The 17,132-nt window shown below is 34.9% G+C and overlaps 2 protein-coding genes across 3 annotated transcripts in view; one reads left to right on the top strand and one right to left on the bottom strand.

The window, feature by feature from the left end:
* The window catches only part of PPP4R4 (protein phosphatase 4 regulatory subunit 4), a 74,312-nt gene extending 67,080 nt beyond the window's left edge, over positions 1–7,232 (top strand). For both annotated transcript variants that reach the window (XM_026079527.1, XM_026079526.1), the window contains 2 exons: positions 662–812; positions 6,069–7,232. In XM_026079527.1, the coding sequence (XP_025935312.1) occupies positions 662–812; positions 6,069–6,093 (176 nt within the window). In that variant the 3' untranslated portion in view covers positions 6,094–7,232. The remainder of the gene's footprint in view (positions 1–661; positions 813–6,068) is intronic.
* A 2,830-nt stretch (positions 7,233–10,062) lies between these two features.
* SERPINA10 (serpin family A member 10) lies at positions 10,063–15,067 on the bottom strand. Its single transcript, XM_026079661.1, has 4 exons — positions 14,338–15,067; positions 12,845–13,118; positions 11,951–12,098; positions 10,063–10,270 (listed from the first exon to the last, which is right to left on the bottom strand). Exons 1-4 carry the CDS (start codon positions 15,044–15,046, stop codon positions 10,079–10,081), a joined length of 1,323 nt encoding a protein of 440 aa, XP_025935446.1. The 5' UTR covers positions 15,047–15,067; the 3' UTR covers positions 10,063–10,078.
* Positions 15,068–17,132: the final 2,065 nt, after the last annotated feature.

The following is a 17,132-nucleotide window of genomic DNA, read 5'->3' as shown; positions in this document are numbered from 1 at the left end:
TTGAGCACTTAGTAAGTGTTACTCTATTTTTCTGATTTTTTGTTGTTGTTTTACATATATGTTTAAAGTTGTATTTAAAAGTAGTAAAGGTAAACATGAATTTGGAATCTGTTCATTGGCATTTGGATATAATAAAAAAAAGTTATTTTTTCAGTTTGCCTCCACCCATTTTATGTGAAGAAAGGGAGACCATGTACATCATCTCCTGAATTAGGGGAGAGAAACTGCTGTCTGGAAATGCCTGTCTCTCTCCATTGATTRTAGAGGAGTGTGAATGATTAGTTTAGACTAAAGATTAGAACGGGATGAACTGCTTTCTAGAGGAATGCATTTGCTACATTTCCATTCACTACCAATAGATACTAGACAACTAGCGTAGACTAAATAGTTGAATTTTGAGTAGCTAAAGACTGGCCAAATAAATCTCACTGTTTTCATACCTTAAAATATATTCATATTTTCTCCCAAATAGTGTATGTTCTAACCACTTTTATTTAGCATTTTTTTCATAAATATATTTAAAGAAGTGTTAAATTGAAACAATTTCTTTATAGAAAGTTAAATTTTAAGCATTATTGCAGTAGAAAAAACAGCTTATTCTGTTCATTCTGCATGTATTTTTTTCAGACAAATTTGTCTAAGCTGTAACTCTTTATTTCAGATGATTCATTCCGGACTCGTTCCACTGGTAATAATGGGAATACCGCCTTCGCTTCCAGTTCCTCCCTCGCAACTTCTTCCCGCAATTCAGCTAACTCAGCTGACCAAAAGAACAATGGAAATAAAGACAGTCAGTCACGAAAGATGAGCATGTAAGTGGATGACAAAGGGTTAGGTCAAGCTTATGGGATACATCTTCAAAGGAACTTTTAAGAACCTGTAAAATTAAGCCCATATTTATGATACTTCCATGCCCAGATTTTGAAAAACACAAACAGTGGGGTAGAAGTGTGATGTGTTCAATTACAAGTATTTTTAAGATTGCGTTATGTTCCCTTTTAATTAGTCTTTTACATTCTGTTTCCTCTGCATATGTTCAGATTCAGCTGGTACGTTGTGGGGAGGGTGGAAGGGGACAAAGTGAAGGTTACTGCATTTGATATACAATAACTACAGTTACTGTGATTTATCTGCTCATAATTGCATGAATAGAAGGTATGTATTGTTAGATGATTTAATTTTTCCTTTTCCTTCCTTTTATGTGTTAATATATTTTTATGAATTACTATGTAGCAATTTCATGATGAATTTTTGAGAGTTATGATGAACTGGTAGTGTTGTTTTTTATTAAGGCTGCCTTCTTTGCCTTGCATTAAGCATTTAGGTAAAAAAATGCTAATGCTAGTTGTCTACCTCAGGTTTGTTTTCTTTAAAAATCAGCCTAAACTGCTCAGTACTTTGCAAGAACAAAATGACAGAAGAGTTTTTAGCTCCTGTGCTAATACTATCTTTTCTTAGAAAATTTTTATTTCTGTGCAGTGTAGTTAGTCAAAACTCTGTAGACTTTAGCAAATAATTCCCTACAGATTCCTTTTACACAATAGCTTCTAGTCCTGAATTGCTGTCATTGGACTAGCTGTAATTTTTGGTGCCCAGACTAAGACTTTTCTGTGTTCTCAGTGATTTGCTTGCTTAGCTAAGGTAGAATGGAGAAAGGAGAAGAGTCAGATAAATAAGGAAAGGGAGATTGTTTGGGACAAGCAGACTTGAATGGAATAGAAACTAGAACTAGTAGCTGGAAAGGATGAGGAAATATTAGCTGGAACTTGGAAGTCTGAATAGATAGGATAGACCAGGAATGAAAAGAGAATCCAGAATCTGAAGTTATGAATTGCTGGGTAAAGATGATGGAGCTGAAATATGGAGGCTGGTACCAGATAGGGAAGAAGAAGGAGGACATGGCACTGGTTTGCCTGATATGAAGAGGAAACAGCAGTGACAGTGATACCTGTTCAGTGGTCCTTTCTAGTGACCTAAGTAAGTATCTGTATGAACTCATATTTTCCACTTCAATATTTTCAGGTTCCTTTTGAGGAAAAAAAAAAAAAGCCACAATACTTACTAAATTGTGAAATCAAACATTCAAAAGTTAAAAAACTCAAAATTTCACTGAACAGCTTGCATTCAACCACCTGTATATATCATTGCATCATGATGCAATCTCTTGCTATGTGGTTGCATAGATTTTTTTTTTTTTTTTTTTTTTTTGGTGGAATTTTACCACCTTCACTGTATAAGATAAATTTGTCTGGAAAGAAATCAAACTTGCATAGTGGCCTGTTGTTTCTAGAGCTATACTTTCTTGTGGCAAAAGCTAGAAGGTGAGTAATGAATGAAAGTGGACTGTATGTGGTGAATCTGTGGTTTCACATCTAAGTACTCTAAGCTGCCCTGTCAAATTGCACTCTATCTTTGCCAGAGTCTAATGCATTCTAAGTGCTACCCACAAACTTACTTTAGACTGGTCATAGTTGATCGTTAGATGACGTTTATTTCAGTGACTGATTGCAAATTCAATAGATAAGAATACATGCTGAACATTTACAGCAGTTTTATAAGTAAATGGGAAATGTGCCTTGAATACATAAAATGACATACAGTGCTACAAAAAAAATTGAAAAATTAAGTCCTCAAAAACTTACGTGATTTCATCCTAATCACTGTGTTCCTCTATTCCCTCTCTTTGAAACCAGAAAAATAGATTAAATTTTGTGACTTTTTTGTAGCTGCCATTGTAGCAATTCCAATTACTCATTCATCTCAAAAAGATTTTGTGCAAGTAAATTGATTAATATTCATAAAGCAGTCAGATTAATTAGACATATTTTTTCCATTTCATAAAACTTTTCTGAATTTCAAAGTTTTTTTCCATCTGTCAGTTAAAATGAAACTGATATTTTTTGACTACAAAGGGACAGAAAGAAGACCCAGACAGAACAATCTGTACCTTTGGCTTCAGGCAGGAGAGTGGAATGTAGGAGACCCAGGTTCAAGTCTCTGTGTAATATTCCCAAATGAATACTTTAACAGGAGACTTTGAAAGTTAATATATGATTAAACACAATGATCCAGATGTTCTCTCTAATTCAGAAAATCCCTAAACTGTGTAGTGTCAGAAGCCAAGAAGATACACCGGGGAAGAAAAACATTTTTGGAGAAAGAAGAGCAGGCTTAGGATGACCTATATTTAGTTTTGAAAATAAGAGTTTTAATGTTCCGTGTTCTTATGGGAGAACACATCTCCCAAGTTGGTATATTGCCTACTGCACTGTGGATTCAATTTCTCTTTTATAACCTGACCATACTTAATTGTTTTTATAAAAAAAATGGAGCAGCTCTACGAGGAGATATCAAGAGATACTGATTTTAGGAATGGTCAGTGGCCAATACATTTATCCACATTTTTTTTTGACTACAGATATGRTTTGGAGTACCTCTTTCTATCTTTCTTTTGATCAGAAGTTCTATCCTTGTTCTGAAAAGCTTTGCTTGGCAAAAGCATTCCTGAAATTCTTATGTCCTCACCAAAAACCTCCCCAAAAACAAAGAAAAAAACAGCTTCAGTGCAACTTCAATGAGTGAAAGAAAAATCCAGTATCAAAATATATAAGCAGTTGACAGATACAACTCTTATTGAGAGAAGAATTTGAAAATTATACAATAAATGTGACCTGCAACACATTTTGAAAAGCTGAGAGGTGATATTGAATGAGTGTCACCTTTTCTATACACTCAGTAAGGCAGAAAACTTGTGAAAAAATTATTGAGCATGTATTTAGACTATATCATCATGTAAACTTAGGTATGTGCTGATTAAACGTTGTACTGGCCATCTAAATTCTGGGAAGTCCTAGCTTTTAATTTATTGCCTTTGCAACATGAGTAAGATAACTTCTAATATGGTGTTCTGTATAATAACATGTCTGTAAATAATGGAAGATTGGGCAATAATATGTCATTTAATAACTAAATAGTAATAACATATAATTAATGATTTGTAGTTCAAAGTGATGTATGTTTTGACCAAATAATATTTAATTGCCTAAATCTATTTTTTTCCATAAAACTGCGCTGGTGCATATGCACATTTGTTCACATTTGACAAGTGTAATGCAGCTTATAGAGATGAACATTTTTTTTGTTTTATTTTTCATGCTGTTCCAGGAACTTTCCAAAAACCAAAGTAAATTTGGTGCAGAACTGAGGTTTTTACTTATATATTCATGAGTTCAAATATTTTGTTTGTCCTATAACAGAAATGTGTGTGAAGATTAAAGTATTCCCTCATTTTAAAAATAATATATATGTCATAAAAAAAATTCTCAGTAAAGCCTGATTCAATGCCCACAAACAGATAACAGGAAAATGACCATTAGCTTTGGTGTGATTTAATAGGCTTTACCTAATACTCAGGAAACAGAAAATGCAGGAATTATGCTGAAGTTGCACCCTTATAACTTAATGGTGTAATCACAGAAGAGATGAGCATCTGATTTTAAGCACATTATGGAATATGAAAGAATCCAAAAGAGCATTGGTTAAGTATTTCAGCCCACAAGAGACCTTACTTAAGTCAATTTGCAGAGAAAACATGTACTGATCTGATTTTCTGTTAAAGAGTTGACAGTGTTAGACCRTGGATCATCATGTGCAGAAATTGACATGATTCATAAACATTAAGAGTTCCATAAAGTAGTCCAATCTTGTATTATTATGCTGTTTAGCTTTATTATCTTCTTTTATGTTTTCATTTTTAAGAGATTAAGATATTTTCTTTTAGGATAAGAATTACTATTTTGCTTCGTTTTACATTAATGTAATTTAACTGATTCCAATATGCAATTGGTRAAAAGCTAGCATTTTTCTATACTTTATAGGTTCATCAATAAAAATATCCAGCTTTATAGACAGCATTTATGAATTTTGCCTCTTGTCTCTAGACATACAGGTAGTGCCTGATTTTATTTCACTTTCAATCAAAACAATGTAAGTTAACTTCAAGAATGAGGGACTCCATCCTGTAAAAAGTTGGAGCAGATTTACTGTGGCATTGAAATCAATTTCTTGATGATATAATTGGTGCCAGTATTTTATAAGATGAACACAACTGATCTTTAATATATCCATGTTGATGTGTGACCATTGTAACAATGATTCACATTAGTATCCTTAAATAGTGTCTTTCATCCAGTCATATAATTGCTTAGGAAGTAGAGCACGAGGTGAGATAGTTCTGTCAGAGATCTCCTACACTTTGACTTGGTTACTTAAGGTTCTAATCATGTTTTCCTCCTGCCATTTAAGCTGGAAAGAGTTCTGAAATCCGGTGGGAATGGAATGTGATTTGGGTTCCATTTCCAAGGTGAAGCTAACAGATGTCTTGTTGCTGGTATATTACCGCAATAGGTTCCATCGGCGATTTTTAAGGGGTGAAACAGAACGGTATCTTCCTTTATAAATCGTATTCTAAAATACTGATGAAAACCAGTATTTCCAGAGAATTCTGAAAGTAAGTGCTGTTCTTCCAAAGATCTCTGACCATTACAAACATTGGTTAGTAAACATAGCCACAAGTTTGCAAAGCTGAAGAACAGCATTTCTAAAGATTAAAAAATTAGGGCTATGATAAGTGCAGAAATTGCCCAGATCGCAGGATAGTCAGTAGAAGAGCTTGAAATAACACTGTAAGGACCTCTAAACTTCTCTCTCTTCCCCTTCTCCACTTTCCCAGGATTTTGTCATTTTTTACCATGGGTCAGGCTGGATACTTGTGGCATTATTTCTAGCTATGACTAGACTGCTTCTAGTACCTTAGCTATCCCACTTAGGGGAATCTCTACATTATCTTAAAGTCCACCTTCTGTAGCAAACTTACTGGAGAAATGCACCTTTCTGTGGAGAATGCCCTCAAGATGAGTCCTTTGGCTTTTTCAGTGGCTACAGTAGAGCAATTTTTAAAGTAGAGCAGCTAACTTTTACCTTAAAATGTTGCACACAATTGCACTTTATTATGATTTGTTATTTAATAATATAGCAACAACATATTGTATTTCTTCTTTTGTATGAAGAAAAAACAGAAAATCAAACTCTTAGATCTTCTGACAGAAAAAGGAGGAAACCAAAGACTGTTGGAAGCACCGTCCTTGTGCGATAAGTCAGGAGCAACAGATGGGACTCTATAATGCCTGGAGTGACTAAATGCATCTTGCAATGTTAAAACCTTTATCTTTTAAATAAAATCCTAAGTTGTAAAATATGTTCATATAAATAATGTAATGGTTGCAGAATTCCAATGTTGTAGTGAAATGTTATGAAATACAACTTTAGCAATGTGCTCTTAACTACTGCAGCTATAGAGACAGGATTTTTTTCTTCAATTATGCCTTTGTAGTTCAAATACTTGGATTTAGAATACATATATCCATTACTTAATTGGACTTATTTACAATTTTAGCAATTCTTAGCATCCATGTTTTGTGCAAGAAATAGAATAAATTGTTACGAATATGAAAAAGTAATCCCACATCTCAAAGAAACTTCAAATCTTATTTAAGACCAAAATTCAGAACAACTGATCAAGCTATTAAAAAAAAAAAGAAAAAAAAACACACACACTTTAGGAGCATTGTGCTGTGAATTTAGAGGTAATGTTTTTACAAGTACTAAGCAAAGTTCATAAAAATCCCATATAAGTTTCAACACAATCTGAAAGCAGGTRTCTCCAGATGATATTAAAAAAAGTTTTATTTCATAAGTTTTGTTGTATAAATACTTGTCCTAATTTTTGGTATTTCAGATTGTATTTTCACTTTAATAATTTATAATGATGACTCCAGTTTTTAATTAGCTGTTATTGCAAGCTATCATGCTTCAGCGATATCATCTGCATTTGTTTGTATTAATGCTAACGTTTCTATCAAAATTTGTTTGTGGAAAACATACAATTCTATTTTAAGAAGTTCTGTTTATGCCAATATTTGAGAAAGAGCCTTTGAAGCTATTGTCAGCTTCTCTATTTCAGAATGAAAGCAGCATAACTATATTGATATCAGAAATATCTGTTTTTAAAATCTATTGATGTATGATAAAGGTGATCTGATTTGTGAATGCATATGCGTGTGTGGTTACTTTTTACAATGTAAAAAAAATGAATGAATAATTTACTCAAAATAAAACCTAGGACAATGCTGTACATGCATGTTCTTGAAAAAACTATTTTTTTCTCAGTCATATTTTATAACATAAAAATAAAGACATTTACCTATAGAAGGTATTTATTTTAAATAATGCTAGATTTATGCTGTCTTGTATGAAGTACAAAATGTGTCTTTGGATCTAGCATTGTTTTACTCTGAATTGTTTATTTTCTTACACTGTGGTTGGATATAGGTGTAGTATCAGTCTCTGTTCACAGGCATTGTTCGGATCTGTGGAAACACTCAAGTTTTCAGTGTTTGTTCTGCAGCTTGGCATAGGATATTGTAAATCACAGATTTCTTTAAAAGCATCTTTGAGTGTTATGATTTTTTTGATGTGCAATGTTGATGCGGATACACAAACCTCCTATACTGGCTCTTTCCATCTTTAGCTTTTTTTTCTCATTAACGAAAACACATACTTCCCAATTCCCCAGGGACAACTGATTCAATATACCAGGTACAGTGGCTCACCCATGGGCCAGAAGAACATGCTCAGTCTGTATGCAGTCCTCTTTCTTCCAGGGACCAAGCTCAATCAGTACCCAGCCACAGAACAGGACTCAAAACTGTATTTGGCACTCAGGTGCCTTTATTACAGTAACATAAAGCAGTTATCAAGTTCAGAAACTTGAATCCAAGCCTTTTGTAAGCATTTTATGAGTTCTGTATAAAGTCTGTCATGCATTTCTTATTGGTTGTCGTTTGTCTATCACTTTTTAACTGATCGATTTATTTAATGCTAATCACACATGCTCCACTCACTAACCCTAGCCATGTATTAAATTCATGCTATATAATTTTTAAATGCTCAATTTAAACATTTCTTGGTCTACACATCTTCCGTGTACAGTGCTCCTGGTGTCTTATATAGACTTTTGTCAGTCCTTTGCACTACGTACCTCCAATCCRACAGTCTTTTATCTGGCTGCTTATTATCTGCATCCTTAAGTTCCTTGTTAATTCTCTTGGACAGCAACAGTACTTTCGAAGCCTTCGTAGCATTATTTTTACCTTCAACTCAGAATAACAGCTGGAGATCAGCTGCACAATGGTAATTTTGTGGTTCTCTAACGACATTCCTCCTATTAATGATTCTTTGGCAGGATGAGTGATTCTCCTCTTTCTCTTTGGTACAGTCATGCTGCAATCTGGAGTTAGGTTAGACACACCTTAGCAGTCTGCTTTGATGCCAGAATCTGCCTGGTAAATCCTTTTGTGACTGGCTTGCACACTGTCTGGGTTGCTGTGAGTAGACTTCTATAGTAACTGAGGTCGTTATTTTAGAGCTGTTGATCAACTTTACCCTGTAATGCAAATGTATCTTCTCTGGGCCTTGTGAAAGTTCTTCTCTTGTGGATTCATCTGTCTGCATTTGCAGATACCTTTGAAGCTTCTGTGCCAAGTGATTTTGAAAACTCTTCTGCCCCCTTTTGGGCAGCTGTTTTGTGAAAGCTGTATAAGCAAGCAGAATAATGCTTAGATCTTTTAGTTATATAGTCAGAAATAGCTTTTTGCATTGTTTCAGACTTAATATAGGACCCTATTTTTTAATTAAAATTTACTAAATGTTAAAAAAAGGTGGGTCTTTTCTTTAAACATTGTGCTAAAATCTCTGCACTGCTTGAATAAGGTGAATTACATTTAGTTCTTAGAAATATTTGTCTGAAATGTTTTGGAAGTAGCTTTCTTATTTTAGGTTCCACTCTGAATGGATTTATTCCCCTTTTGTGGAGGCATGTTTTTTTCCTACCAAAGTCTGTCTTTTAGCTGGAGTCCTGTTACGTAGTTCTCCCTGGTATCGAAATGATAATACATGTAGAAATTCTGTTTCTGGGGGAGGCCCAGCTTGATGTTATGAAGTAGCACAGGTTCAAATTTTCCAGGTAGAGAATACCTAAATTGTTTTTCAGAAAGATTTTTCCTTTCATAGAAAGAGTATTTTAAAAGCAGGCATGTCATGTACCCTGGGAGAATGAGATGACTTGATACTCTGAATAAACACTTTGAAAGAAAGCCACCCTCCCAAAAGATACAGAGTTCATTTCTATAGTAATAAAATAAAGATCTCCATACAGAGGCTGTAAATTCTATTTTAGGGTTTGATCTAGCTTCTGTTTTCATAAGCGGCAAAAGTCTGTTAACACTGATACCAGTGTCATTGCAACAGAAAATAACATTGAGGAATATCGAACTGCAGTGTTTGGGAATGAGCACTCTGAGTTTCTGGGCATATGAATCTGGTTTTCATTCAGACTTCTCACTAAAATGTCGAATTTTGAAAGATCAGTTCTGTTTTTCCTAAATGTTCATGGTAGGTTTTACAAGACACATTTTGATAGTTCACTTTCTAATTGCACTAAAAATAAATGCGAACCTCTTAGGAATTTTTGTTTACAACTTGATTATTTTTTCTTCAAGGATCTATTTTTTACTTAAAGATTTATGTCAAAAGTGATGGATTCCTTTTTCAGTGGAGAATTAAATGAATAAAAGATGAATGCATATGAACTCTGATATTTTGCTGAGCTTGCATATATAAATACAATACCTGTATATGATACAGTGCAATATTTTAAATTCACCCCAGAATCTAATTTTAAGCTTACTCATAGATGGCTGCTAGAAGGGACTTCAGGAAACTTGGAAAATAACTTGTAACTTTTGAACAGATTTCTGTCACTTAGTATCTTAGTGAAGCAAGCTTGTGACTTGGGCATTAATAAAATATTAATAGGAGGTCCTATTGCTAGTTTGAGATACAAAACAGCTTTTCACATTTTCATATTTCACTGTCTTTTTGTTCTAATGTAAATCAACAGTTTGAAGAAAATAAAAATAAAACCTGTCATATACCATGGAATGGAAACTATTACCTTTATTCACATTTCTGTTGGATCAACCACTCTGCCCATGAACAGTAATGTTTTAAAAGTTTCTTCAAAAATCATAAAAAGGAATGGTCGGTCCACTTTAATGACAGGAGGTACTGAGAATGCAGTTATTTCTGACCCAGTAGCTGCTGTTGCCTCAGTTCCTTTTTCATCCACTTCAATTACTGCCTTTTGGACAACCTGAAATGCAATATMAAAATAATTTAAATGGCAGAAATAAATGCTAACATGAAGAATGTTTTTCAAAGGGCCAGACATTCAGCTGAAGTGGGCCTCTATTAGAGATTAAAATAGGCAGGTCTGTGCAAGCTAGCACTGTCTGTTACTGGTAGACCCATATGCTGTCTACTTCAGAAGCAGAAGAGTTGATACAGATATATGACCACAATACTTACTAGTTCAGGTATCATTGTGATCTTTCCATGTTTCTGAGCATAGACATTACTTAGAGGTATTATTCTTGCAGCTGGTAACATGAAGCAACCATTGCACTTATATGGTGCTCCTCTTTTACACCTAGCGTGCACTCCTAAGTCTCTCCCAGAGAGAGAAGTTTTCTCAAAAGTGGGAGGTGCATTTTCATTAATTACAAACACTGAATGGCTGGATATAGCATTCCCCATTCATTCTGTGACAGCTTAGGTAAATGCATCAGTCTTGTTTTATTCCTGTATATTTCTACTTCTTATATTTATTAGTATGTACAGCTATGGGGTACAATCCTGATTTGGGCTAAGGACCTTCCTTTCCCACAGAAATCACTCTAAGACAGCCTGGCAAGGTCAGATTCTTTTCCCTTTTTGTTCTTTTAGCCTGCATATATCTCTGAGAACATCCCCTGTATTTGGGTCTCTATTGGTGAACTGTCTGATCAGTTAATGGATTCCTAACTCCAGAACTCAATTATTCTAGAAATGACTTCATGTCAAGACGCTTGAAGGACTTGCCAGTGTCAAGCTCTCTGCTAAATATGCTTAAGTAATAAAGCAGGCTAGCATGATTCACAGGGAAAGGTTGTTCCTCTGGCGCTTTGTCAACTGATGCATATATTGCTTCTGATATCAGTTAGCAGCTACTATTGAAGTGTGATTGGTTTATAGTATCAGAATTTTAACTGATGAGAAACAGCAAAGAATAATTATATAATATAAAGGAAGGGGGGAAAGTGCTGCAGGTTGCCATTGTACTTTCCAGAAGTTTATACTAAACTGAACCTCACTGCAATTTTATCCTTTTAATGTTTTTCCTTAGGATGCTACATTTTCTCAGGTAACTTTTTTTAAGACTACATAACCAGCACAATTTTGAACAACTCTAGTTCAGGGTTTAGAGTTTTTTGAGATGCGTGTGGAACTATTTGTGACACCACCTATTAGCAGTTTCGGCAAATCACAATCAAAGGGTTCTGTGATAAGTTGGTGTGGGAAGACTTGTAGCAACAACAGCAGTAGTTTAGAAGTGTTCTTTCTGAAAAAAAGTCTCTCCCAGAGTTTTGCTCCTAGGTTATCAATTCTGCTCTGTCATTTACAATGACTGTTATTTACAGTGCTTTTCTTGTTCAGTTTTTTGGGGGTTTTTTGCTTCTCTGTAAACTATGTGCTTCTTGAGGCAAGACTTTCTTCCTGTGATGGGCTAGTCTGAGAAAGGTGTTGAGCATATATGAAACATAACTGCCCCTTAGTTATACACTCCTCATCCTTGAAGTGGGATCCATACTGTGCTTAAAGTGTGTACATTCCGTATACTTTGCAGAGGAAGTCCTTTCCTAATAGTGTCACTATATCTTTATATGACGTTATCTTGGCTGGGCCTATTAGTCACTATTACAAGCCAAATAGCAAATAATTTTAAAAAGCTTACCTGTGAAACTTTTACATATCCTTGATCTGTGAGATGACTAAGATCTGCTGTATGTGCAAAGAGATTTTTAATTCCTAGAGCATGAAGCAATTTCTTCATTTTGTATTTTTGTTCTAGTTTGAACTTGGGAAATGAAATATCCACTTTTCTGTTTAAAAAAAAAATCAACAAAAGCTTAGGCTATGTAGCAATCGCTTTATTGCTGAATGCAGACTACTCAGGGATTAAACTCTATCCAAATATCCTCCACTAGGGGCAAAAACTAAAGTCTCTCTGCTGGAATTTAGATTGGCAGAATATAATCTCTGATTTGTCAATTGCTAAAGATGCTAGAAATCATTTCCTTCTCTGTATATTTCCACCAGTAGTTCCAGTGCCTTGATACCAGGGTGACACAGTAATTTATTAACCAGTGGAAAGGGTTGTCACTTTGGAAATCTCATTTCACAGGAATATTTTATTTTTACATTTTCATGTTTAAATTTATCCTGTTACACTGGGTTTCCACTGGTAGGAAGGGTTTCATAAATACACTGTATATATTGATTTATTTTGCAGTTTGCCTGGAAGTGCTAAATTTAGGGAGATTTAGGGCCTAAGGAAGAATTTGGAAAGACTAAATTGACTATGCCCTCAGACAGACAGACATTTCTTACTGAGATGAATCACAGACTTAAGTGATGCGCTAATAGTAGAAGGTTTCATACCACAGTTGCCCATAGATGTGGGTAGATCATAAAATGGCCTCTCCACTGTAGATGCTTAATGCCACAGAGATGCCAGCATATTAAATGAATTAGGAAAACCAGCTAATCTTTATTTTGCTTTCTTGCTTTGCTGCAATAGACATAAAGACGTTAAAGGCAACAGATGTCAAAGAACAAGAAGCAATACCTGGTCTTCATATTTCTAAGCCATACTTCCACAAGCTCTGTTGTCAAATGGTCTTCAAGTGAAATGTAATCTGCCTCCTTTTCTGGGATGACAACCAGCATGTGGGCTTTCCCTTTGTAGGGAAGCTTTATCACATTGCATCTTAAATTCTCATCAAAAGTTGAAGTAACTTTATCTGACTTGAACATCATGGGTACCTGTACACTTCTGTATTTGTTTATGTGGAAAGTCTCAATTTCTGTGAATTTGGAATTAAATGGATAGAGCCATTTGCCTGAGAAAAGAAAGAAATGAAATAATTATGTGCATTCAGACTTATTCAGAACAATATTCAGAAACCCTTAAAAATGCATAGAATCCTTTTTGTAGCTAGTTGAAGTGGTTATCAGTTGTGTTTGGGATAAGTGGATGACAACTGCAGTATATTCATGCATATTTATTTAATGTATATATGCATTACTTTTTTTACCTCAGGAAAAAAAACAATAATGCACAAAATAAACTACTTCATTCGCCAGGGAAAGGAGGAAAATCTCTTTTCTGAGGCTGATTAGTTGCCAGTCAAGTTCAGAACTGATATCCCTATTGTTTATTGAATGCCATACGAACATCCGTCTTTTATTAACGTGCCACCTTATCTAAAAATCTCTACCAGCTGTTTAACATCCTGTTTTTTAAATAAATGTACAATTTTTTGCAGCACAGTGTCTTATAAGGTGCTCTGGAATGTGACCTCTTCTGTATTAATGATACTGATCTCTATGTTTGCTTTCAAACTCAGCCACAACCATTTATATGTCTTCTCTGATTTTCTGCCAGGAAAAGGAACCTTGGCATTCATCAAACTGCATATTTATAAATCCAAAAGAATAAATTTCATCCCTAGAGAGTCTATATGGCTACAATTTTCTTTGTTCTCACATGTGCGTTTATTTTGGCAGAATTTCCTTGGATGGTATCTGCTGACTGCCTTGGACTTCTTCCTCACGTAGTAGCTGTGGTTGTGGGTTCTTTGCACAGCATTCCTCTTTTCCCCTTTGTCATTCTAGCTCCTCATCTTTGCTTTTTACCTGACCAGGTGTCGCTGCTTTCTGTATGGCTGTTTTGAGTAAAATGTGAGGTATTGCTCCTTGCCATAAGCAGGACATCCCTTGTGAGTCCCTTGTCTGTCTGCTAAACCAGCAGTCAAAATGATCTCAACAGCAGGGAGAGGGACACAACATATTGACACTAGAGGACTCCCATCCACAGAACACACTCTGCACGTCATGGCTCTTTCTTTCCTTCACCCTGAAAGTGTAGAAGATTTGGGGTTCCCTATCATAAAAAATCTTTTACTATTAGATAAATATAATAGAAGAAGAAAGTAAATCTCAATGGGGATGGAGGCAAAACAGGACATCTGAATTTATTTAAACTTCCTCTAATGTAACTGAAGTCAGAGTGTTGTTTCTTCTCATAAATAATCATTTTGCAAAATAAAATGTCGTTACCTTTAAAGAAAACGTAGTCCACAAGTAGTAGTTTATTATGGCGGTCAAGGTCTTCAAAAAGCTCTGAGATCTTTCCTTTGGTCCTTTTGTTAATATTTTGATTTATAACAAATTTTGCCTGTGTGATGTTTTGAAAGTCCACACTCAGGAATTCCATATCAAAGTACTGTTTAGATAAATTGAGGAAAGACTCCCTGAGTCTGAAGTCCTTTTGGATAAAAGAAAGAGTACCTTGCACAAGAAGTAGTTCTTCATTCATTGTGATGTTATCTTTCAGTTGTTTAAACAGGGCTGGTAAATAATGCTGATTCTCTCTGTCCTTCAAAGCATGGAGGTTTAGGCCTTTTACAATTTGGCTGTGTGTTTCCCCTTTGGCTGCAAACATATATGTAGCCATAAGAGCTGATACAGAGAGGGGAGAGAAGACCACATTTTTGTCGTGTGTCATTGCAATTTTTCGATAGAGATTAAATCCAAAGTTTGCAGTCTTTTCAGTGAAGTTGTAAAGAGTGAATTCTTCAAGGACTTGCTTTTCAAAAGATTTAGAGACATTTTCATGCTGATCCCACTCCTCAGAAATATTGACATCTTTATTTCTTTGTAAGAAATTCTCCTCTTTTTCCTCCTTTGGAATTTTAGGTTTGATGTCAGCTTTGCTGATTTCAACACATACTTCACATAAGAAAAGTAGATAAATTCCTGTTTTCATGTTGGTATCTAGTAGTGAGTTTTTTTCCTAGTAAAGAAAATGAGGGAAAAAAAGCAACGCCATCAATGACTTTTGTTTTTAGTTCATTCTTTAATTCACAATGCAAAAGGTCATGGATGTAGCAAGGTGGTCTTCCTGACTCTTCAGTGTAGACAGTATAAGACCTAGTTCTTACCTAAACAGTCAAATCAGTGAAAGAGAGAAGTTTCCAATGTTAGTAAGTGGATCCAAAAGAAACATGATCTTCTGCACAGTGCCATATGCTATCAGTGGTTCATTCCAGAAGAATTTCACTGATTTTCCCATTCTAACTTATAATTCTATAACAAAATCAAACCCAAAATTTCAAGTAAGATATCCAGCTCAGAGATGGGGAATCTATTTGTTGGACACGTGTAACACCTTTCACTCCATGTGAAATTGATGTCATCTGTAAGCACAAGATCTCTAGGCAAATTGTGTTGGAAAATGACATTTTCCCTGGACAACTCTGAAAGAGACTATTCCTAGAAAACACAGATGATGATATGTTGAGGAGCTAAGAGACCTGTAGCTCCCTTTTTCCTCTTCGTTGGCACTGGTGGGTGCATTTTGTTCCCCATGTTAGGTATCTTAATCATGGTTGCACATTCTCATGGGGTCCATCTATTCCCTCATAATGGTTGCAGCCTGCCACACTCAAATAGTTTCCATCCTTTTCCTAGAAATGCTTCTCTCTAATATTTGCTACCTTACCGGTTTTATATTAATGATATGCCATATCAACAAGATTCAATTCAACTCCTTAGAAAAAAATACTTAGCACAAGCACAAAAACTACCTTATTTTTGAGTATGATAAAAGCCAAAACAGAAAACAACCTACTTTTTGAGAGTTAAAGTACTTTATGTTACTTATGTTAAGTGTTATGTTAAACACTTAAATATCTGCGTGTTTTATACAAAAGTCAACTACAGCCACTAGGTTTTGTTCCAGAAATGATAAATTACAAGAGACAAGTAGAAAAATATTGTTTAAATTTTTAAATATTTTTGAAAAAAATATTTCAGAAGTGACTTGGAGAATACAAGAGTTCTACACTGCAAATTACTTTTGAAAACTTTGAAGAACTGAGTTTTACCATGAAACTTATGCCTTATTTTCCCAGAAGAAATTCTCTAGAAGTATATATTTTTCTAGTTTTGTAGAAAATTAAAATCAGACAAAAATAGTCTGTCTTTGAAAAAGGCTGTTTTAAACCAAACTCATCAGAATAAATCAGGATTAACTCCACTGATTTATAGTTTGTACAAAGCTGGACTAAGGCAAGGCATAATCTGTGCCCATGGGTATTTTACGCATTCATTCATCTAAATAAGTGAAAAGTCTTGTTTTGAGATAAGGTAGCCATAGCATAATAGTCAGCTCCATAGTAATAACACTTAGTAAAGATGAGCAGTCTTTCTCATGTGAAGGAAAAGAGGGATCCTAATGTTAATGTGACACCAGAAGCTCTTACCCTGCCAAGTAAATATATCCTTTCCAGAATATTGACTGTTGTTGAAAGATTGTTGTGCTCTAAGGAACCCAGACTTGGGTGCTTTTATACTTTCTTTTGCTCTTTGATTCACTTACAAAAAAGTTGCATTTGGGGAAAAACRAGAGATGTTCCTGATTTTAATGGTATCTGTAATAATAGCTCTTGTCCTGTCAAATTTTTCCTTGATATGTTGTGTTCATAGACTGGTGAAGAGTTGGACTTCAGATACTATCATGACAAGAATAAAACAACAACTATCTTGTTTATGTTTAGTAACAACAAAACATCTGCGGCTTTGTGTATAAGCAATTGATGAAGTATTTCTACAAATGTGACGGAGTGTACTGTTGTGAGCCTGGAGAAACAGGAAGAATTTAGGCATAGGAAATTTTTGTCGGTGAATCTGATTGGCAGTCCGCTGCCAAAAGTAATGTCAGAAAGAAGGTCAAAGTTCTGCAGGAGCCTAGATAAATATTGCTAAGACATACTAGGTTTTGTAAACACAAGGAAACGTTATGGCTGATGTCATRCCCAGCCACCTTTAACTGGAATCCCTATTGATACCAT

Source organism: Apteryx rowi, unplaced genomic scaffold (genome assembly GCF_003343035.1).
Source record: "Apteryx rowi isolate R43461 unplaced genomic scaffold, aptRow1 scaffold_5, whole genome shotgun sequence".
In the NCBI taxonomy this organism is placed as follows: domain Eukaryota; kingdom Metazoa; phylum Chordata; class Aves; order Apterygiformes; family Apterygidae; genus Apteryx; species Apteryx rowi.
Note: the sequence above shows the minus strand (reverse complement) of the source record. Positions and strands in the feature narration are given on the sequence as shown.

Coding starts and splice junctions, on each gene's coding strand:
- SERPINA10 (XM_026079661.1), bottom strand. CDS start 15,046: ATGAAAACAGGAATTTATCTACTTTTCTTATGTGAAGTATGTGTTGAA. Junction 13,119..14,337: donor GGACTACGTTTTCTTTAAAG/GTAACGACATTT, acceptor TTCTTTTCTCAG/GCAAATGGCTCTATCCATTT. Junction 10,271..11,950: donor GATATGTAAAAGTTTCACAG/GTAAGCTTTTTA, acceptor ATTGCATTTCAG/GTTGTCCAAAAGGCAGTAAT.